Source organism: Protomyctophum bolini, assembly GCF_963924005.1.
Source record: "Protomyctophum bolini genome assembly, chromosome: 1".
Taxonomy (NCBI): Eukaryota; Metazoa; Chordata; class Actinopteri; order Myctophiformes; family Myctophidae; genus Protomyctophum; species Protomyctophum bolini.
This window is the reverse complement of record NC_137862.1, coordinates 8226922-8250369: the sequence shown is the minus strand read 5'-3', so window position 1 is coordinate 8250369 and position 23448 is coordinate 8226922. Positions and strand designations below refer to the sequence as shown.

Here is a 23448-nt window from a genome sequence, read left to right as displayed (position 1 = left end):
TCTTGTTGTTATGTTATACGACATGGGTCACGTGTTCCGGAAGAGAGCTCACTCACTCGTCGTCTCAGTGTAGTACGCAGTTATAGCATCGTTGCTTTGTGTCTAAAGTCGAATCATAAACTTTAAAGTTGTCATCTAGTTATTTACATTTTCCGAAACCTTTATTATTATTCCGGTACTTTTGAAATGGGGAAAAGGGACAAAGGAGACAGAGGTAAGAAGAGCTTTGATATGTAACGGTTTGATCTGCGTTGTGTTGTTGTTGTGGAATAATGAAGTTCCAGACGATTTAATTCTCTCTTTGTTGACAGTTTAATAATCTGGTCAAATACACAGACGTATAATCTGGTCAGCTTCTGTCTGTGTAACACACCCAATTCTCTGCACGTCACGGGCATGTCTCATGTTAGTCTGACACCATAATCAATAAACATACGATTGATTTCTAGTCCAATAACAACACAATGTACCTGGTGGTAAAATACACAGTCAGCTTCTGTAACACACCCAATCCTCAGCACGTCTATAACAGTATTACAGTTTTGTATGGCAAGATAACTAATTGAAAACATGTACAAAACATCACACCACTTCATGTTGGTACATTTAGCATGTTTAGAATAACCAGTATCCATCACAGTATCACAGTAAACATACTCTTGTTGAAAATATAGTGTGCTGAGGAACACATCTTACCATGTGGCATACTATAAGCCATAAGGTCTCATGTTAGACTGAGGAACACATCTAACCATGGGCTGCATACTCTAGCTCTGGTCCATAGCTCTAATGCGACACATTAGAGCTATGGACCAGAGCTAGGCATACTATAAGGTCTCATGTTAGACTGACAGTCTGACACCACTCTAAACGTGGACACCAGTCCGCGAAACGTTGTTGTATTTAGGTTGAAATAAAAAAGACAGGGAACAGAACTATATCGTGTGCGGACATTCCACTTTTTTTCTTCATTGTACTGTGTATCTGCCCATGGCCATCGGCTAATGGAGTCCCAGCGTACCCAACATGTTGTCTGTCTGATACGATGTCTACCCACAGACAAGACCCACAAGTCCAAACGGCGTGTCTACGAGGAGGAAGATGACGAGGAGGAGGCGATGGGCAGTGAATCTCAGGAGGCCATACCTGCGGCTGCGGGGAAAACGGTGGACGAGGCCAGCACCAAACTGGACGAGTACGGCGCCAAAGACTACCGCCTTCAGATGCTCCTGAAGAACGACCACGCTGCACGGCCCCTCTGGGTGGTACGGCAATATTTGGTTAACCCATTTTGACCCGAGGACGATTCCATAAAATGCCTTCTAAATCTTTCAGTTTTATGAAAAACCTATGTTTCTATGTCAGTCGTTCTCAAACATTGTCCTGTGAAGGACTCCCAAAAATATATGAATTTGGCCGCCGACCCCCATCTGAAAATATGTTGTTCCAGGGACCCCCCCAGTAGCAAAGATTTGAGTTAAAAACGTTCGCTCTGAAAGAATATATTCAAACATTTGGGCCACATTTTCACGATTAAAAGGAAATAGCAGACCTACATCATATGGCAGCCAAGTCTATGGACTTTTGATGGCGTAAAAAAACCAGCACCCCACGTGATGTCATATAGAAGCCAAGTCAATGGACTTTCTAATGTTTGTTTAGTGCACTTTAAATAAACATAGAGTACGATGTTTCTTAAAAGAAGTGAGGCACCCCTTACTTAACACAAGTGTGATTTTTATTTTTCTGTCTCTTCTACTCCAGGCTCCAGATGGACACATTTTCCTTGAGGCCTTCTCGCCCGTATACAAATATGCGCAGGATTTCTTGGTGGCGATTGCAGAGCCTGTATGTAGGCCCGTCCACGTCCATGAATACAAGCTGACCGCGTATTCCCTCTACGCAGCGGTCAGTGTAGGACTACAGACCTCTGACATTGTGGAATACCTGCAGAAACTCAGCAAAACATCCATACCTGACGGCATTGTGCAGTTCATCCAGGTGTGAGAGACGGCATACATGTCTTTTTTTAATACAAGGGATGTGAGTGTCTAGGACGAAGATGTGTGAACTGTGAATAGATGGATGGATACACACACAGCTCCAATTGGCACATTCTGTATCATACATAATGTTGACAACAAGAACATTGTTAAGGCTCATACATAGTCTGGACTTTCGGTGGTGAGGTGACCACCGAAAATCCAGACTATGAATGAGCCTTAAGTCACTAATATCCGGTGACAGTCATCATGTGTGTTTGTGTTGTCAATTACCTATAATTCAATTTCTCTCTGTCTTGTAGCTTTGTACAATGAGCTACGGTAAAGTGAAAATGGTGCTCAAACACAACAGGTAAGAATCACGTTCTCTTTGCCTAATAATAACCATTCTTTTCTTTGCAGCACATGTTTTCTAACGTGCCATATCTCTGTTTTCTAACTGTGCCGCCATATCTCTTAACACAGATACTTTGTTGAGAGTGCCTTCCCCGATGTGATTCAGCGCCTCCTGCAGGACGACGTGATTCGTGAATGCCGTCTCCGTACTGCCGATGGAACGGACACTGAGCTCATCACGGAGATCGTTCACAGTAAATCTGCGGTATGGCAACCCGTTTCCCCTCCAGTTAGATCGTTCACAGTAAATCTGCGGTATGGCAACCCGTTTCCCCTCCTCCAGTTAGATCGTTCACAGTAAATCTGCGGTATGGCAACCCGTTTCCCCTCCTCCAGTTAGATCGTTCACAGTAAATCTGCGGTATGGCAACCCGTTTCCCCTCCTCCAGTTAGATCGTTCACAGTAAATCTGCGGTATGGCAACACGTTTCCCCTCCAGTTAGATCGTTCACAGTAAATCTGCGGTATGGCAACCTGTTCCCCCTCCTCCAGTTAATTGTATTACACGAACCGATGTGTTTAACCAATTAAACCCCATTATATACTTCATGGTACAATAATAAATAGTGGAGAGATACGTAGCTGATCTCCACAAGTTATTTCTGGACATCTTTGGGAAATGTTGCCTGAAATACAGTAGGGAAAGTCATCAGGGATATGATGAGCACTGAGCCGTACCCAAATATGACCGTTTTGAAGTTTTTTTTTTTTTAAAGTCTTGATGAAGTCTGATTCCCTCGTACAGATCTCTAAGACCATCTGATTCCCTCACACAGATCGTTAAGACCATACAGGGAGACAAGGGAGGGGCTTCTACTTCCCAGCAGACCGCTGAAGGTCAGAGTTCAACCACCCAGGTTCCCGACGACATCTTCAGCTACTACGAGCAGATGGATAAGGAAGAGGAGGAGGAGGAGGAGACCCAGACCGTGTCCTGTGAAATTAGACAGGTAATAATAATAATATAAAGCTTTATTTATATAGCACCTTTCAAGAACAAGGTCGCAAAGTGCTTAACAACAAGAGCATATAGAACATAATCGTACATCAAAAGGCAACAGAAAACACACAGAATAATGGCATATTGAAAAACATAAAAAGGTGAAAAAAATACATCAGAAAGTACAAGGAAATCACAACGATAAAGGATTTGTAGAAATGGGTGTTTACATGAGTGAAACTAGACGTCAGAGTAGACCCACCCGTTTCATCTTTTCTGTGTTTCTCATTCCAGGAGATGATTGAAGAGCTTCAGAAGCGGTGCATCCAGCTGGAGTACCCGCTGCTGGCCGAGTACGACTTCCGCAACGACACGGTGAACCCCGACATCAACATGGACCTGAAGCCCACGGCCGTGCTGAGGCCCTACCAGGAGAAGAGCCTCCGGAAGATGTTTGGAAACGGCCGCGCTCGCTCTGGAGTCATCGTGCTGCCTTGCGGTGAGACGACAAGGGTTTCTGTGATGGGTTAGATTACATGTAAAGGCAGTAGGATATAGGGGTGTCAAAAAAGATTCTAATTAGATTTCCCGTTATGAACGATTCCAAATTGTTTCATAATTTTCTGTTTACAATTACAGTTTTCACTACATTGATTGTTTGTGATATGAAATGTAAGCTTACCCTAATCACAGTAAACATCATGTCTTCAGTTATTTTCAAGTTACTGTAGTCAGTAGGCCTACTAGTCACTTCAGTTCAGCACAGCTGTATTGTATTGTAGTATTGAATCGAGAATCATTTTGAATAGACAATCCTTTTGAATCTGGAAAAAAAATGCTTTAGAATAAATAAATAAAAGCCCTAGACTAGGATACATCTTGTTTTCATATTCACATAAAGGTACAAGTAATTGCATTGAAAGCTGTTCTGTAATCTGTAGTGGCAAAGTGCTTCTATATTTGACGTCATTAATTTCCTTCCACCAGGAGCGGGCAAGTCTCTGGTGGGCGTGACGGCTGCGTGCACGGTGCGTAAACGCTGCCTGGTGCTGGGGAACTCCTCCGTGTCGGTGGAGCAGTGGAAGTCTCAGTTCAAGATGTGGTCCACCATCGACGACTCCCAGATCTGCAGGTTCACGTCGGACGCCAAAGACAAGCCCATCGGCTGCTCCGTGGCCATCAGCACCTACTCCATGCTGGGGCACACCACGAAGAGGTCCTGGGAGGCCGAGAGGGTGATGGAGTGGATGAGGAGTCAGGAGTGGGGCCTGATTATCCTGGATGAGGTTCACACCATCCCCGGTGAGCCCATAGAACAGATACAGTAGATTTAGAGGGTGATGGAGTGGATGAGGAGTCAGGAGTGGGGCCTGATTATCCTGGATGAGGTTCACACCATCCCCGGTGAGCCCATAGAACAGATACAGTAGATTTAGAGGGTGATGGAGTGGATGAGGAGTCAGGAGTGGGGCCTGATTATCCTGGATGAGGTTCACACCATCCCCGGTGAGCCCATAGAACAGATACAGTAGATTTAGAGGGTGATGGAGTGGATGAGGAGTCAGGAGTGGGGCCTGATTATCCTGGATGAGGTTCACACCATCCCCGGTGAGCCCATAGAACAGATACAGTAGATTTAGAGGGTGATGGAGTGGATGAGGAGTCAGGAGTGGGGCCTGATTATCCTGGATGAGGTTCACACCATCCCCGGTGAGCCCATAGAACAGATACAGTAGATTTAGAGGGTGATGGAGTGGATGAGGACTCAGGAGTGGGGCCTGATTATCCTGGATGAGGTTCACACCATCCCCGGTGAGCCCATAGAACAGATACAGTAGATTTAGAGGGTGATGGAGTGGATGAGGAGTCAGGAGTGGGGCCTGATTATCCTGGATGAGGTTCACACCATCCCCGGTGAGCCCATAGAACAGATACAGTAGATTTAGAGGGTGATGGAGTGGATGAGGAGTCAGGAGTGGGGCCTGATTATCCTGGATGAGGTTCACACCATCCCCGGTGAGCCCATAGAACAGATACAGTAGATTTAGAGGGTGATGGAGTGGATGAGGAGTCAGGAGTGGGGCCTGATTATCCTGGATGAGGTTCACACCATCCCCGGTGAGCCCATAGAACAGATACAGTAGATTTAGAGGGTGATGGAGTGGATGAGGAGTCAGGAGTGGGGCCTGATTATCCTGGATGAGGTTCACACCATCCCCGGTGAGCCCATAGAACAGATACAGTAGATTTAGAGGGTGATGGAGTGGATGAGGAGTCAGGAGTGGGGCCTGATTATCCTGGATGAGGTTCACACCATCCCTGGTGAGCCCATAGAACAGATACAGTAGATTGACCATAGCTTTTTTGGATCATTCTTGTACTTTAAAATAATCCTTTTTTTGCTTCAATTACCATTCTCTGTACCTTATTTCTAAGCATTTTATACTCGCTGAAAACACCAGGCAATTTATTTTTATTTTTATTACCTAGTGTTTTATTTCTCAGATGAATGGTATCCCAAATATTTTTGTTCATCCAAGGTTGAGTTCTCTCTTTAGTCCTAGACTCCTTTAACGGAGCAACCTTATCAAGCTCATGTAGAAAAATCTACATCAAGTACATTTAAGTTAATGAAGTACATTTGGTCAACTTGAGATGGTATTATAATTTATAACTATAGTTCTGTGTGCTCTTTGCAGCCAAGATGTTCCGTCGTGTTCTCACCATCGTCCAGGCCCACTGTAAGCTGGGTCTGACCGCCACGCTGGTCAGGGAAGATGACAAGATAGTGGATCTCAACTTCCTGATCGGGCCCAAGTTGTTTGAAGCCAACTGGATGGAGCTTCAGAACAATGGCTACATCGCCAAAGTCCAGTGTGCTGAGGTGAGTCTTATTGTCAAATCAAATCACCATTACTTATTAAGCACATTTAAAAACAGTTGTTGGGGCATGGTGGCACAGTTGGTAGTGCTGTCGCCTCACAGCTAGAAGGTTCTGGGTTCGATTCCCGCTGTGGGTGCTGGTGGCGTGTTTCCTCCTCCACGTCATCAGTGCTCATACCCGAGGCGGGGTTGGCGAAAGGTGTTGGGGAAAGGTGTGGAGTTTGTATGTTCTCCCCGTGTCCCCTAGGGTAGATACCGTCACAAAAAACATGCAGTAATCCTGGTCTCTAAACTGCCTCCCCCTGGCCAGCCGGGGCGCCTGATGGAGGGGAAAGGAACTGGTTGGAATAACGTGTTCCTTCCACATGCTACGTCCAACCAGGGAAACTCCCCCCTGTCAGGTGTGGTGTCCAATGTCTCCTAACAGTATGTCTGTGTCTGTCTGTCCCTCAGGTGTGGTGTCCGATGTCTCCTGAGTTCTACAGAGAATACGTGGCTATTAAGACCAAGAAACGTATCCTGTTCTACACCATGAATCCCAACAAGTTCCGCGCCTGTCAGTTTCTCATTAAGTTCCACGAGCGACGCAACGACAAGATCATCGTGTTTGCCGATAACGTCTTCGCCCTGAAGGAATACGCCATCCGCCTCAACAAGTGAGTTGACACGATTAACACACTCACCGTTGCAGTCAAAATGGTTTTCTTGTTTGATTAAACTGTGTTGTTTGTACCAGGCCTTACATCTACGGTCCAACCTCCCAAGGGGAACGGATGCAGATCTTGCAGAACTTCAAACTCAACCCAAAAATAAACACCATCTTCATCTCCAAGGTCAGGACATGACCACTTTATCCTTGTTAATATGTTAACATCTGATAGGAAAGGGGGGGCGGCGGTGGCTCAGAGGTAGAGTGACCGGATGGAAACCGCAAGGTTCCCAGTTCGAACCCTGTGGGCTCCCCCAGAGTTAGTGTCGAAGTGTCCTTTAGCAAGACTCTGAACCCCTAATTGCTCCCGATGTGCAGGTTGGTGCCTTGCATGGTTTCCTCCGCCATGATACATATATATGAAATACACCATTTACCAAAGGAGAATAGTAATGGATATATGTATAGTAACAGAATATGTATATTCCTTAATGTCACTCACAGGTTGGAGACACGTCATTTGACTTGCCCGAGGCCAATGTCCTGATTCAGATCTCATCTCATGGAGGATCACGCAGACAAGAGGCCCAGAGGCTGGGCAGAGTGCTCAGAGCCAAGAAAGGTCTGGTACTTTTGCTTGTGTTGGAAGTGCAGAATAGAGAATATATTGTACCTTTTTCTTTAGGTAGTCTCTGTTGCACAGGTGTTCTTTACTCTGTGCAAAGAGAAGTCTTAACGCCCCTTTTTTCTTTTTGGTCTTTGTTGAAATCTTTGCTCATTTATCTTTCTTTTCAGGCCTATGGCGGGGTGGGTTGGGAGGGATTATTGTTTTTCTTTTATTATTTACAATTTGTTCGATCGATTTTTATGTTGTATTTAATTGTTATAATCATTACTATATTTTCTCTTTTGTTTTGTCAACGGTGGTTGGTGCTGGGGTTTGGGGCTAGGATTTAAAAAAATGAGGCAAGGGGCAAGCCACTGACTGTAGTTGGAAAATAATTTGAATGATGTTTTTGTGCATGTTCTTTGTATGCCTGTACCTGTGCCTTTCATCTAAAACTGAAATAAAAATGTATTTAAAAAAGGAAAAAGAGACTTCTTAACGCTCACGCTCCTTTTGACTTCAGGAATGGTGGCCGAGGAGTACAACGCCTACTTCTATTCCCTGGTGTCTCAGGACACCCAGGAGATGGCGTACTCCACCAAGAGGCAGAGGTTCCTGGTAGACCAAGGCTACAGCTTCAAGGTGTGTTCAAGGGTTAGGGTTACTCCACTAAGAGGCAGAGGTTCACCAAGAGGCAGAGGTTCCTGGTAGACCAAGGCTACAGCTTCAAGGTGTGTTCAAGGGTTAGGGTTACTCCACTAAGAGGCAGAGGTTCACCAAGAGGCAGAGGTTCCTGGTAGACCAAGGCTACAGCTTCAAGGTGTGTTCAAGGGTTAGGGTTACTCCACCAAGAGGCAGAGGTTCCTGGTAGACCAAGGCTACAGCTTCAAGGTGGGTTCAAGGGTTAGGGTTAAGAGGCAGAGGTTCCTGGTAGACCAAGGCTACAGCTTCAAGGTGTGTTCAAGGGTTAGGGTTACCCCCCCACACACACACACACATTATGTAAAGTGACTTTGAGTACTTTAGAAAAGCGCTATACAAATTCCAGGTATTATTATTATTAGAATTATTAGAATTATTAGTCATTCAAACACAGCGTTTGGTTTTCTTTCTGTGTCCTCCTATAGGTGATTACTAAGATGGCCGGCATGGAGGAGGAAGACCTGATGTTCTCGTCCAGAGAGGAGCAATATCAGCTCCTACAGAAGGTCCTGGCCGCGTCAGACATCGATGCTGAGGAGGAGGTGGTCATCGGGGAGATGGGACAACGAACCACGGTGAGAGAGAGCCTCTCCCCTTTGAGTTACACAACAGATCCAAGTTTTCATGTTAAACCCATTCTGACCTGAGATCAGATTCTAAAAATGTCTTCTACATCCTGACATGTTTCTGAAAAAGCTATGTTTCTATGTCAGTCGTTCTTCGATTTTTCAAAAATAGCAGACCTACAAGCTCGTAGCGCGCCACTCGGTGGTGCGCTATGAGCTTGTAGACCTGCTATTTTTCAACAGCTAAAGTATAAACATGCTTAAAACACCAAAAGGGGTTCCCGCCCCCAAAAATGGGTTAAGTTTGCGTTAACATTATTCTGTCCCATTTGTATTGCTTCTTATTGTTCTCATTCTGTACCTTCCATACATTTCCAGTTCTCGCGGCGACCCGGCAGCATGGGGTCCATGTCCGGAGCAGACGACGCGGTCTACATGGAGTACCACCGGGGGAGCAAAGCCAACAGGGACAAGAACATCCACCCGCTCTTCAAGCGCTTCCGCAAGTAACTTCTTCACCCCCTGCTGGCCTACTGGGGAATTACAGGGTAACAGGACTGAGGCAGAGACGTGCCCATTACATCGACTTGGAAGGTCTGAAGCAGGAGGAAAGCAGCTGGAGATGGGCCTGTGATAATGGTGACGGTGACGTTGAGAGTAACATAGCTCTAAATGCAACGCATTAGAGCTATGGACCAGAGCTAGTCCTGTAACTACTGTCTGTATGTACTGCAGTGTTAAAAGGACTTGTGACTTGATTGATTTAATTTGTCTTTTGTAATATTTGAAAAACGCAATCCCTAAGCCCACATTGTCAGTCAGTGGGGTCTATAGAGCTGTTCTGATGTAAATAATTTCATGTTTTGTTTTATGAGTGTTTAAATAATAAAACAATATAACTTCAGTTGGATTTTCTTACACATAAGAGGAGGGGGGGGGCGTACGTAATGATTAATGTTAGAAATGTTAGCAAATTAATGAAATTGAGAAGACTTAAAGCAGTGATACTCAACCTCAGGCCCGCAGGACCATTATGACTGGCCCACCAATGAAAATAAAAGAAAAAAGAAAAAAAAATCTGGAAAATGAAATAAAAATAAATAAATCTGAATGAAGTTATCTTTAATTACATTATTATAAGTAATACTATTAGAGTTGTACTATTACTCGAACGAAAATAAAAGCTTGGGGGGGAGATGCAATGCAAATGAAAGACATATACTGTTTATCCCTATTCCCTGACATAATTTTATAGCTAAACGGACAGAATTCTATTTTATTTGAATGATGAAACCCAGCTGCCATTAATACTTTAATAGTTGGAAATGGAAATGGAAATTGCTATGACATAGACAGACAGACAGCTACTCATGGACAATTGGACAGGCAGGAAGGCAGACAGCTACTCATAGACAGGCAGACAGACAGCTACTCATGGACAATTAGGAAGGCAGACAGCTACTCATAGACAGGCAGACAGACAGCTACTCATGGACAATTAGGCAGGCAGGCAGACAGCTACTCAGGCAGACAGACAGCTACTCATGGATAATAATCATAAAATGGCACGATTTTTTTCTACTCAGTCTGTATCTCATAGGAGGGCTGTGGGCAGTTTAGAAACCGTCTTCCAGTGACATCATTAGGCAGATTAGAGAGAGAGAGAGAGAGGAGGGGGGAGAGAGGGGAGTTGCACCACTCGGTTCACACGGGTGTGATTTTTTTATAAGTTGTTGCAAATGGTGTGTCCCCCAATGAAAATAGCAGATCTACAAGTTCACTTTGACCAACTACATCCGCTTTTTATTCACTTCTTGGAAGACTTGAGGCTGTTCCAAAACAACCATCCGCAGCCCGGCGTCCTATGCCAGCTTTCAAAGAGTGAGCGTGGGAAAATAGCCACCTCTATCTCAGAGCCACACTGTGACTATTAGAGAGCAGCACTCTCCTCTCTATGAAAAGACACTCTTCTCTTCCCCCCCTGGCCCCTTTGATTTAACCCATTCTGGCCGGGAACCCCTTTTGGTGTTTTAAACATTATGTTATAATTTAGCTATTGGAAAAATAGCAGATCTACAAGCTCATAGCGCGCTACAAGCTTTTAGGTCTGCTATTTTTTTTTAATTGTGAAAATGTGGCCCAAATCTTTTTGAATACCGGTATATATTCTTTCAGAGTGAACATTTTTAACTCAAATCTTTGGTCCCTGGTCTGGAACAACATATTTTCAGATGGGGGGGTCGGCGGCCAAATACATATATTTTTGGGGGTCCTTGACATGAAACTGTTTGAGAACCACTGACGTATAATAGAAACATGAGGTTTTTCAGATAACTGTCAGCATTTAGAAAGGAGGCATTTTGTAGAATCGTCCTCAGGTCTAAATGATTTAATCCCTTGATTTGACGTCGCAGCGAAGAAAGAAATTGGTTCTGGAGGAGGTTTGGACCGCAAGTGATCTTATTGGAGGACAAAAGATGGAACAAGTGTTATGGGTTAGATGTGAATGGAACGTTTTGCTACAACTCCCTCAACTAAAGCTGGGTTGAGGAGTTGGGAGAGAGTACCCAATACCCCATCACGCAATAGACACAATATATAACAATATAGACACCATATATAACTGAACAACAATTTAGGTTTTTATTTCAGTTCAGTAGCATCCCCATAACGACGGCTGCGGTCAAATTTATTGACCCAGGGAAGTAGCTGAGCACAGGTGCTCATGTTCAGCAACGCCCTGCACATAGAAACACGCAGATAGACACACACATTAAAACACCTGGGAGCTGACCAGTACAACCACACACAGTCTTATACTGTTGGCCACTAAGCAGCTCCAGGGGGAGCAGTTGGGGGTGCAGTGCCTTGCTCAAGGGCACGTCAGTGGTGTTGGAGGGTGAGTGATGACAATCACTTCCCCACCCAGATTTTCTCAGGGAAAGATACATATACAGTTACATAATTATACAAACTATACAGTTTGTTTTATATCGTTTAATTTATTTCATATCTAGGGGATCTTTGCGTCCCTCCAATTAAGGGGCTTTAATTGCATCACTTCCACCAATCAATTAAATAGTAATGGAACCGTTTTGACACGTTCTTGTCAACAACGTGTCAAAACTCAAGGAAGCATGTGTCAACAACTTGTTGACACATGCTTCCTTGAGTTCCTCCCCAAAGGAGGAATTATGAACAGTTTATAGGATACGCCCACATCCGAACACAGAGACGTTATCCCTCCTCCTTTTGAAGCGGACATCCAATCCTTATCCATTCCTTTGGTTGCACAAGCAACTCTTTACATATTCAAAAATCCATTTGCTATTTAAGGCCAGATGGGAACATGCACCCATACGAGAAGAACATTTGGAACTTTAAGAATTTGTGTGGAATTTGATCACAACTTTTTTTTTTTTTTTTAAGCAAAACACTAAATATATATAAGAAATATAATATCATGGCCCTGCAGAATAATATGCGCTTATGCTGCAAGAGCCTTCAAAGCGAAATGCTACTCAAACAGATATGCCTTTCTTTGCGCGCTCTGCACAAATCCGTGGCCAGCGAGGCATTGCCAATGTCAGCAGTCGAAGAAGATACTTTGCCGGAGAGGTTGATCACATCACCGGCGGAGACAACTCGAATCAAGTCGCTGAAGGAAATGCCTGGACCCAGTGCCTTTAGCAACTTGGTTGAGTTCTTTTATCGAGATGGTTTTAGCAGAATCCACGAAATCCAGGTAATCCATCTGCCTGTCCACCCAGGGTTTGCTAACTGTTAATAAAGTATTCAATCAATCAATGAAAAGTCTATACTCTTCCCCTTGACAGAGAGTTTATAGTGTGATGATGACCAGTGCACCGTGCACGTCAGCATTTTAGTGCGTAATTGGCACGGACTGTTGCGTAAAAGCGCACGTTTGGGACTTGGGAGTAAGTTGGGACACTCAGACAGTTACCCCCAATTTAGCTTGTTTGTTAATTCACATGGATTTAGCAATAACTTCATTACATTCTAGAGCAACACTTCCATTCAGTCTAACACTAGCTAGACACTAGTAATACATTTCCACGCGAAAATGAAGGGGAAATTTCTAATTTGCTCGTGTACCATCTCATTATAACTTAAGCCCAAACCACACCAAAACTGTTTTAAGGTCGTTTGGGCTTTAGAGCACGGCCAGTAGCCTAAGCTATATCTGTTCCATAGCTCTAATGCGTTGCTCTTTTAGAGTCGCATTAGAGCACTATACTTACTGACCCAAAGAGAGATATCTACCATTGGCTATAAGAATATTATGCCATGTCTTTCTTTCTTTATACAAGTTTCCTTCGAGCCATTTTGTCTCAGCCACATTCTCTCTCTATACACAATTATATTGATGGTGACAGAATGATCATGTTTATGATGATCAATGGAAGTGGGAATTTATGAAAAGTCCTCAAATCTCCATTATGCAAACGCATGATGAATAATTGGCCATGCACAATATTTATATATTATATTATAATTTTTACTAGTGGTAGTAGTAGTAGTTTTCCAGGTTTGGCTTAGCATATAGGCCTACTATTAATACACTATTCAATTTACAATTACAATTTACAATTACAATTTACAATTTAGGCATTTAGCAGACGCTCTTAATCCAGAGCGATTTACATTAAGCAAGAACAAAAAAAGCATGGGAATACATCACATAAAAAGCATTCATCATGATCACAGATGTAACTTCGCTCTATACGAGTAATTTAATATCTTTAAGGCACAAATGTAGGTGTATATATATATATATATATATATATATATATATATACAACTGTGATAGATTTATTATGTCATTCTTGTGATGCGTAAAATCTACTCCACTACCTTAAGAGTTATTCCTATTACACTGAAGTGCACTTACAGGACAAATAAATCTTCTAAGTTGAGGCTGTATAAGTGGATCATGAACAGTGTGTATTTAAAGTCAGATTTATGCCTCTTCCCGGGGTGCATACTTAGTTTAGACTATAGTCATTGGTTAGACATGGGTTTAGGTTTGCTGCCCCGTGGGAGGTTAGGTTTAGGGTGAGGGTTTGAGATGTAGGACTAATGACTGGTCTAACCAATGACTAGTCTAAACCAAAAACTGTCTAAACTACAGGTTCCTGCTGCAATATCTTGTTTGAATGAATACCCGTAAAAATCTGTAGTAGGCCCTACAACTAACTATACTTATTCATTTTTGTTTAGTATAGTTTTAATAACTGCCATTGCTTTGCAGATGGAGCACGCGCAGAAGTTTGGGAAAATCTTCAAATCCCGTTTCGGACCTCAGCTGGTGGTTTCCATTGCAGACCGTGACCTCATAGCTCAGGTGCTGAGGGCAGAAGGTGTGGCTCCACAGAGGGCCAACATGGAGTCCTGGAAGGAGTACAGAGATATGAGAGGCCGTTCCACTGGCCTCATCTCTGCGTGAGTCACCTATGACCTCTGAGCTCTGACCTAGTGTCCAAAATAAAATACTAAGAATGGAAGGTGGAATGATTCATTAGATTCTCTCTCTCTCTCTCTCTCTCTCTCTCTCTCTCTCTCTCTCTGTCTGTCTCTGTCTGTCTGTCTGTCTTTCTTTGTCTCTCATCCCCCCCCCTCTCACTCTCTCTCTTTTACTCACTGAGAATTGCGTTGGCAACATCAGGGTTCCATACAGGTCTCAAAGAAAAACATTATTTTAAGCCCAATGTTCTGTGCGTACTGTGTAGTGATGTTTATCACTACACATCACTACTATCACTACACATCACTACTATCACTAAACATAGAGTTTAGTTTAGTTTATAGAGGGTATGCATGTGACATCATCATCAAACCAGGTAGTTATGCGGGAACGCCTACTGAGTGTCAAAAAACTACTTTCCGGCCTTGACAGCTCATATACATCCAAACAGAAAAGTCCAATATGATTGCGTTAAACTCACTTTTCTGTCACGATCTGGTGGTGGTGGTGGTGGTGAGGACCCAAATGCAGGACAGCCAGGCAGGAGTAGTGATCAAAACCCATGGTTGGGTATTTTATTTAACAGGTGAACAGAACAGAAATCACAAATGCAGAGTGACACTAAACAATGAACTGACAAGGACTGACTGGGGAACAAGACTAATATACACAGGAGGGCTGATTACACATGAGAAACACATGGGGAAGACATGAACATAGAACCAAATCAACTAGAACAAGAACATAGACATGCAACTAGCTAGATAAACAGAACATAGAATCAAAACAAGTAGAACATAACATAGAAAAACAACATCTAGATGAGCAAAGTCTGAGACCGTGACACTTTTCCACTCACTTTTGCCACTCGATCTGCCATTCACTTTATGCATGCGCAGCGAAGCCTGGTCCTTTGAAACATATTAACCTCTTCCAGAATTACTGCTTAATTGTAGCGCATGTTCAATATTTTCAGAACTTTAAAATGTTCCAGATCAAACCTGATGCCCTGTACTGTATATCCTGTTTTCCAGAGAGGCAGAAGACTGGCTGAAGATGAGGAGCGTGCTCAGACAGCTCATCATGCGTCCGCGTGACGTCGCTCTGTTCTCAGACGATGTGAACAACGTCGTGGACGACCTGGTGAAGAGAGTGTGCATGCTACGCAGCCAGGAGGCTGACGGTGCAACCGTCTTCAACGTCACTGACCTCTTCTTCAAATATGCTATGGAGGGTAGGTACAGTATATCAGCTTGAATAACTCACTCAGGAAATGTTGTCACGTGATATAGGAAAAGAGAAACTTGGAATCAAGAATCAGGAGAAGAATCAAGAGTGTTATTTGTCACTTACTCATACAGGTACAAGCAGTGAAATGTTGGTGGAACGTGTTTTGCAGAGACTGTGCTAACACAATACATTATAACAAGATAATAATAATAACAATTATAAAATTATAAGATATATGCAGGCTACACTGTAACTCTGAGAGTGGTTCCAGAGTTAAATAATCACTGAGAAGGCAAAATATACAGAATGGGAATGAGAAAAAAATTTGTATTTAATATCAGAATCAACTTTATTGTCACATCACAGTTTTAAAGTAAAAAAGTATAGGTGAAATTAGTTTTTGTGCATAGTTTAGTTTTACATTCTAATATGTTCACACCAAATATTGTCACTTGGTGCCGTTTGAAAAACATTCCATTGAGTAGACTGATACAATGATCAATTATCCCTGTGGAATAATATTTTACACTAAATAAATCCTGTATATCCTCTCCACGTCTTTATGGGAATTATTTTATTCATAGTCAAATATTAGGTGAGGTGTACACCCCCCAAATGTACAGAGAACTTGCCTGAACTATGGCTGCCTGAACATCAACCTTCCTCTTCACAGGTATGGCAGCCATTTTGTATGAGACTCGGCTGGGCTGTTTGATGAACGACGTCCCCCAGCTCACCCAGGACTACATCGGTGCTCTGCACCTCATGTTCAGCTCCTTCAAGATCACCATGTATGCCGGGGCCATCCCAAAATGGCTACGACCCATCATCCCTAAACCATGGGAGGAATTCTGTACATCTTGGGATGGCCTCTTCAAGTTTAGTGAGTGTTTTGCAATTATTCTGAGTCCTTCTTTATACAATGGCTGACATGTAAATATACGTACATGACTAGGCATGTGAGATGTGTTTAATGAAGTTATAACGCAGCTTTTGTAATAGAGCCAGACGAATATAAATATATCATACTGTAATAATGAATTGCATTTTTATAGCGCAAGTGCTCAAAGCGCTTTACAATGGTTCATTCATTCATACATTGGGAGGTGAAGCGGCGAACAGTCGACACCAGCTTCCTCACTTCCCACATTCACACACCAATGGTGGCGAGCTCACACCGACCGACTCATTGGAGGCAATGTAGGGTTCAGTGTCTTGCCCAAGGACACTTCGACATGTGGACAGGAGGAGCCGGGATTCGAACCGCCGACCCAGGGATCATTGGACGACCTCCTGAGCCACAGCCGCCCAACTGTAGCATTCCGAGAAACAGCTCTTGACTTCATTTGTTTGTTGCATTCCGAATGTTGTTCAACTATTCAATGAGTTGGTCCCAGTCCCAGATCAATGAGTCGGTCCCAGTCCCAAAACAATGAGTCGAACATGACAATGTGATCAGATCAGTGATCTTGGCGTGTGATTGTCTGTAGCTAATCTTGCAAACTGCTAGGCCGATCTGTGCCAATGTTTTTGTGTACACTTTAGCAATTAGCTGACTCCGTTTACTTTCACCAATCTTTTTCACCCATGATTTTAACCTTTTGAAATATTTCAATTTAATTCATAACAAGTAAGACACGCAAACGTGGGAAGCGAACGCAGCTTGTAAATTGCAATAACAATTAGAATAAATTACGTACGTACTAAAAAAAAGTTCTCTATTTAAAAAAAATTTTAAACGTTTTTTGTAAAGTTTTTTAAACGTTTTTCTTTTAAAGTTTCTTTTAAGTTTTTTTTGTGATTTTCTTTTTTTTAGTTTTCTTTTTTTAGTGTGTGTGTGTGTGTGTGTGTGTGTGTGTGTGTGTTTGTGATACAGCTGCGGCGGGCGGTGTTAGAGCGTGACACACAGACAGACAGACGAGCTAAGCAGGCTTCTATAGTAATCGCTCATTGCATTCGCAATCACTGCGTTCGCAAAAAACGGAAGTCAGTAAGTGGGACTTGAATTGGGCTGAAACATTGAATTGGGCTGAAACATTGAATTGGGCTGAAACATTTGCCCAATTTCGGAGTCAATGCCATAGATACAACATAGACGACTGAAGTCACAGGCTTGCCTGAGACTCCACATGAGAGCCATGTGACGTACGCTGTCCCATTTCGATTCTGAGATCTGCATGAGTACATTGTTGAGCCCCTCCTATAAACAGCTATAGTGTACTGTAGATTCTGTCTTAACACAAACATGTAAGGCCATTGACAATGAATGGTGCATTTACGTCATATGTGTCTGAGCGAACCGGCTGTCGGTATGTCGGTGGAAACCCTTGGCCAATAAGGGACCACCATTCTTGGTGACGTATAACTAAGGTATATGTTTCAAGGTTGGTATTGAATTGATTAGAGCGCCCCTCACTTCACATGGGTGTGATTTTATTAGATTATGAACGATAAAACCATCACAGTGTGAAATCCTCAGTGTTTATGTAACCACTTCTTAACTTTTTTGAGAGTGTAAAAATGTAACCAAATGGACCACTTACAGTAAATGAACACTGAGGTATTTTACCGTGTTAGTTTCTTTTAGTCGTCTGAATTCTTTGTGGCCAAACGGTTGCCACCATTAGCAGAAAGGAATGTGGAACGTGCACAGTAGCACGTGCACTCCTATACCAGAGTTCTGGCCATGTGTGGGAGTGTGTGTGTGTGTGTGTGTGTGTGTGTGTGTGTGTGTGAGAGTGTGTGTGTGTGGGAGTGTGTGGGAGTGTGTGTGTGTGTGTGTGTGTGTGTGTGTGTGAGAGGCTACCTATATGTTACATAACTTGTCCTCCCTCTAACCTCTCTTCCTTTAGTTCCTCAAGCTCCCATTCCTCACTTCCTCTCCATAGTTTCTCCCTCCATTCATCCTATATAGCCTTTCATTCTCTGTCCTCCTCTTCTCTCCCATGCAGGCCAAGTCCACGTTGATAAGAGGCTGGGCGAGATCAAGGCACAGCTGGAGCGAGGAGAGAGGGTGGAGGGGGGCCTGCTGACACATTTGCTGGTTTCCAAGGAGATGAGCCTACAGGAGATCTATGCCAACATGACAGAGATGGTGTTGGCCGGAATCGACACGGTACGTACACGCATGTGTGTGTGTGTGTGTGTGTGTGTGTGTGTGTGTGTGTGTGTGTGTGTGTGCGTGCGTGTGTGTGTGTGTGAGCAGGGAGGTGGGTCAGTGCAATGGTGGGATGTGTGGCGGACGTGTAATATGTGTGTAATATGTCGGATGGGCTGTGAAGTGTGTGTGCGTGTAGGCATGTGCGTGTGCGTGTGCGTGTGTGTGTGTGTGTGTGTGTGTGTGTGTGTGTGCGTGTGTGCGTGTGTGCATGTGCATGTATCTGTGAGTGCATCACTGTCAGTGTTGAGTTTCAAGGCTTGCGTTCCTGGCGCCATATCTAAGCCTGCAGTGTTGCCAGGTTGGGTTCCTGGCGCCATATCTAAGCCTGCAGTGCTGCCAGCGTGGGGTCAGAGCAGTGAACCAGGGGGTTTACACCCATATTCCATTCATTGACAAACTTGTTCTCACTCAGATTTAGTTTCTTCTCGTTTTGTCTCCGTCTGTTAGATCTACACAGGGGGGCTTTTGTCTTGTTCTACACCAGAGTCCTGCAGACATCTGTTTTAGACTTGTGATGTCTGTGCGGGTGCGGGTGCGTACGTGCGTGCGTCAGACTGGGTTAAATAATGTTGGTAATGTTGGGTAAAGCTGGTTAACCCATTTAGGCCTGAGGCCGATTCTAAACGCCTTTAAATCCTGACCTAAGTTTTCTGAAAAACTTCAAATATTTATGTAGCAGCATCAACATTTTTACATGTTTTAATACTGTACATACTGTACAGAACCCGGGTCTGAGGGGGTAAAACACCAAAAGGGGTTCCCGCCCAGAATGGGATAATATTCAGAAATGTCCTTGTAAATCTGAACTGTTGCTCAATGATGTATTTACTAATCATTTGCAAAACAAACGATAATTTGCTTGTACTTCATAAAGAAGTAAAACCCTGTTTGCATGCAGGTCTGGTATACAGTATCGTATGTGTGTGTTCTGTGTGTGCACTATTGGGGGCTGTCATGTTAATGTGAATTAACATTTCAGTGTGTGTGTGTGTGTGTGTGTGTGTGTGTGTGGGGGGGGGGGGGGGGGGGGGTTTAGCCGGGTGGTGGTGGCGAGGATGAAAGCCGGTGTCTTAATGTGTGGTGTGTTTTGTTGAACTTGTCACAACGGCCACATCCTGACAGGGGGTTGGCTGTAGCGGAGCATTACCTGACCTCGGGTGCATTAGCCTTTACTCGCTACACACAGAAGCTGTCAGGATCCGTTAGCCACAGCCAGAGTTATGGCACCGGCTCCACAGAGGTGAGGGCGAGGGGGAGGCGAGAAGAGAAGAGAAGAGAGAGAGTGGGACAATGTTGGCGAAGCGGTCGCAATTAGGGTATAGAGGAGTGTGAGATGGGTGTGAGAGGAGAAGATGTAGGGAGGGGGACGGACAGGGGGGATGCTATCTACAGCTGTATTTGGGTGAGTCCATCATATGAGGGCCTCTCCAGCTTTGTCCGAGGTGTTGTCCGGATCATGTGCCAGCTGGGATTGATTAGAGGGGGATTGGGTGGACCGACCGTGGAGAGGATAAGGGAATGCGTGCTGTTGTGATCTCTAGAGAGTCTCTCTAGAAGACCCTCGGCCTGTTCTCTATAACAGGCTGGGTGGTGTGGGACAGTATACTCCTTTGGTAAGGCGACACAGAGACAGTATCACGCTATAGGTTCACATGTAGACGAGATATGAGACAGAAACGTGACATGATAAATATGACTAAGGCTGACCTCACTGGCGACCTCATCATCCAACAGACGCCTCTCGTATCTATAAAGTACACGCAGGATGAACTGTCACGTGTTTATGTTCTCTGGGCAATATCGGTAGAGGGCGCTGCAGCGGAGTAACTAAAAGTATTTTTTTTACCCGGTGGAAACAAAATCCCCTTTTGCCCATAAAGTGTGGTGGGGGGGGGGGGGGGGGGGGGGCTCACAGTGCGTCCACTAAGGAAAGTAGGCTTTCTAATGACACGACACCACTTTTTTTTGGTGATTATTTTTATGTACGCTAAAGAGGAGAGGCTGGTCTGCATTCATGTTGAGCGGCGGAAGTAACATACTGTAGCTCTAAATGCAACGTATTAGAGCTATGGACCAGAGCTATAGGCTGGGTGGTGTGTGTGTGTGTGTGTGTAGACGATTCAGCTGATGTCCTCTGGGGTCCATTTGGTGAGAGTGGGGATGTTTCAGTGATGACACAAAGGCTCCCTGTGACAGATGCCATAAAACAAATCACACCCGTGTGAAGTGAGGGGCACCTGGTAATGTTTGTTTAAAGCACTCTAATCAAACAGAAAGTCCATCTAGACTTGGCTGCATATACTCTGTTTGTTTAAAGTGAGGACATCAGAAGAATTCATGCCTTCATATGACGTACTCATTGACCTGCACAGATGGGGAGGTCAATGAGACTCAATGAGACAGAGATAGTTTGGTTTAAAATAATCACGGGAGTGGTAGGGAATGGCTTGAATATGTAGGCGAAGAGAAAATGAGAAGATATCAGGAAATGTCTGAGAGAGGAAGGAAGATTTTGAGATCAGTGGGGAAGCAATGATGGGAACAGATCAGATGCAAGTTGTAGAGAAACAGCCAAATGTTGCGCAATATATGTTGGATATTTGTGGCTCTTAATTCCTCACCTCAACCCAAACAGCCACAAACTGTACCAACAACGCACCGCTTCGCCTCTTTCTGTGACATGCCCACCCTATCTCAAGCGTCCTTGGGTTTCTTGAAAGGCGCTATATATAAATTCAAGTTATTATTATTATTATTAATAATATCTCTCTCTCTCTCTCAGACGTCTTTCACTCTGTCGTGGGCCAGCTACCTGTTGGCGCGTCACCCTCAGGCCCAGCAGCAGATCTACGAGGAGGTGGTGAGTACCCTCGGACACGGAACCACCCCCGGGGCCGACGATATCCCTCGTCTGCCTCTCATCCGGGGCCTGGTCAAAGAAACGCTCAGGTATATATACTTTTTTTTCTCCAGTCTCTCACTTTGTGTGATTGTTTGATTAAAAACATTAGAAACATTTTTGATTGATTCGTAAGAAAAACAGAGCTTGGGCTTTTCTGAACGTCTCGCTCACCGTGACCTTCTGCTTCTCTCTGCACACAAATCACAGCGTGATGGTACTGTATATATACAGTATGTGCTGTTTAATAATGCTCTTTGTCCGGAACCTTCGCCCTCTTCCTGGGAGCATGCAGGCTCTTTCCAGTCCTCCCCGGCAACGGACGGATTACCCAAGATGATTTGGTAGTGGGTGATTACTTCATCCCCAAAGGGGTAAGGGCTGATACAGTAACAGTGCCACTGGGCATATTGGGCAACATAATAGCCATGAGTCAGGCATGGAAATAAAACAGCCTGCTGCTCTGCCAAAACCATTACAATGGCATCAAATGTAACATGATTCTGCATTACTCATGCACATGTTTCTCCCCCCTCTCCCACCCCCCCCCACCCCCCCCAACACGTGCGCACACACACACCCACACACACTGTTAGACTCAGTTGGCTCTGTGTCACTACTCCACATCTCGGCACGAGGACAATTTCCACGGCGCTGAAGAATTCCGGCCCGATCGCTGGATCCGAACGGACAACAACCGCGTGGACAACTTTGGATCGATCCCCTTTGGCTACGGCATCAGGAGCTGTATCGGCAAGAGGATAGCAGAGCTGGAGATGCACCTGGCGCTCACACGGGTAGAGAAGCACGCACACGTCATGCACGCACGTCATGTACACACTCGTACGTGTACAACTCAGCCAACAGCAATTTGACATGGTGCCAGCCTAGGATTAGGGAACATCAAACAAATGCATCATCATAGATCATGTTTGACGTGCTTATATGACAGTGAGTCATGCGCCGTGTGGTAATTTGCCAGCTGTGTGTCATCTTTCTCTCTCAGCTCGTCCAGAGGTTCCAGATCGCCGTGTCTCCTCTCACCGCGGCCGACGTCAGCGCCAGAACCCACGGCCTGCTCTGCCCCGCCACGCCCATCAACCTGCAGTTCATCGATAGGCAGCACTAGATATGGATCTTCCTATCGTCAGTGTTCAGTGACGTAGAGTCTGTGGGGGCCGGGGGGCCAGGGCCCCCATGAGGATTTTCGGGAATTCTTAAAATGTTAACACCTCTCGGCCCCACCCAAGTACTCAAATGCTAATCGGGTTTCTTTTGTTTTCACCTAGCCAGGTAGGTATAAAATATGCCTACAGTACTGTGCTCTGCTTACTTGTTTTCATACACAATGAAACCACCACCAGCTAAGAAGGTCTTCGTCCAGAGAAAGCTACAGTTCGCCAACTTTACCAATCTGTAAATAAAAGTACCAGCGAAAACAACAACTTATTTTTTTCCCCCATAGCGGCGGGGGGCGGGGCTGCAGGGGGGCGGCACGGCCCCCCCCCCCCCCCATGAGGATTATGAAAACTATTCGTCCCTGTCAGTGTTAATTTATCCATTTGTGACTCCGAGTGTACAGACGTAGCAAAAGGGACCATTACACGGGGACCATTTGGTTACAGCTGTACACTGAGGATATGTATATTGACACTACCCAGGTTAGGTAGTACATGTGTACACTCAACGAGTTAAATGAACACTGAGGATTTGACTGTGTGTTTCACTCCTGTTACAGACAGCGTAGCCAGACAACTATTCCACAATCTATATAGTCTGGAACTACAGCCCCCATGAGCTGAATAAGGAACTACAGCCCCCATGAGCTGAATAAGGAACTACAGCCCCCATGAGCTGAATAAGGAACTACAGCCCCCATGAGCTGAATAAGGAACTACAGCCCCCATGAGCTGAATAAGGAACTACAG

General features: G+C 44.4%; 2 protein-coding genes across 2 annotated transcripts; both read left to right on the top strand.

Moving 5' to 3' along the window:
• Window positions 1-69: 69 nt before the first annotated feature.
• Window positions 70-9627, top strand: ercc3 (excision repair cross-complementation group 3). The gene is made up of 15 exons (XM_080772883.1): window positions 70-214; window positions 1060-1265; window positions 1765-2001; window positions 2306-2355; window positions 2469-2604; window positions 3176-3349; window positions 3634-3838; window positions 4327-4641; window positions 6039-6223; window positions 6676-6878; window positions 6959-7055; window positions 7376-7493; window positions 8002-8120; window positions 8606-8755; window positions 9125-9627. The coding sequence occupies exons 1-15, from the start codon at window positions 187-189 to the stop codon at window positions 9254-9256; spliced, it is 2355 nt and encodes a 784-aa protein (XP_080629009.1). The 5' UTR covers window positions 70-186; the 3' UTR covers window positions 9257-9627.
• Window positions 9628-12371: 2744 nt separating this feature from the next.
• On the top strand, window positions 12372-22674 carry cyp27c1 (cytochrome P450, family 27, subfamily C, polypeptide 1). The gene is made up of 9 exons (XM_080772924.1): window positions 12372-12491; window positions 14019-14209; window positions 15266-15465; window positions 16135-16344; window positions 18413-18576; window positions 21404-21570; window positions 21816-21894; window positions 22117-22317; window positions 22527-22674. The coding sequence occupies exons 1-9, from the start codon at window positions 12414-12416 to the stop codon at window positions 22647-22649; spliced, it is 1413 nt and encodes a 470-aa protein (XP_080629050.1). The 5' UTR covers window positions 12372-12413; the 3' UTR covers window positions 22650-22674.
• Window positions 22675-23448: the final 774 nt, after the last annotated feature.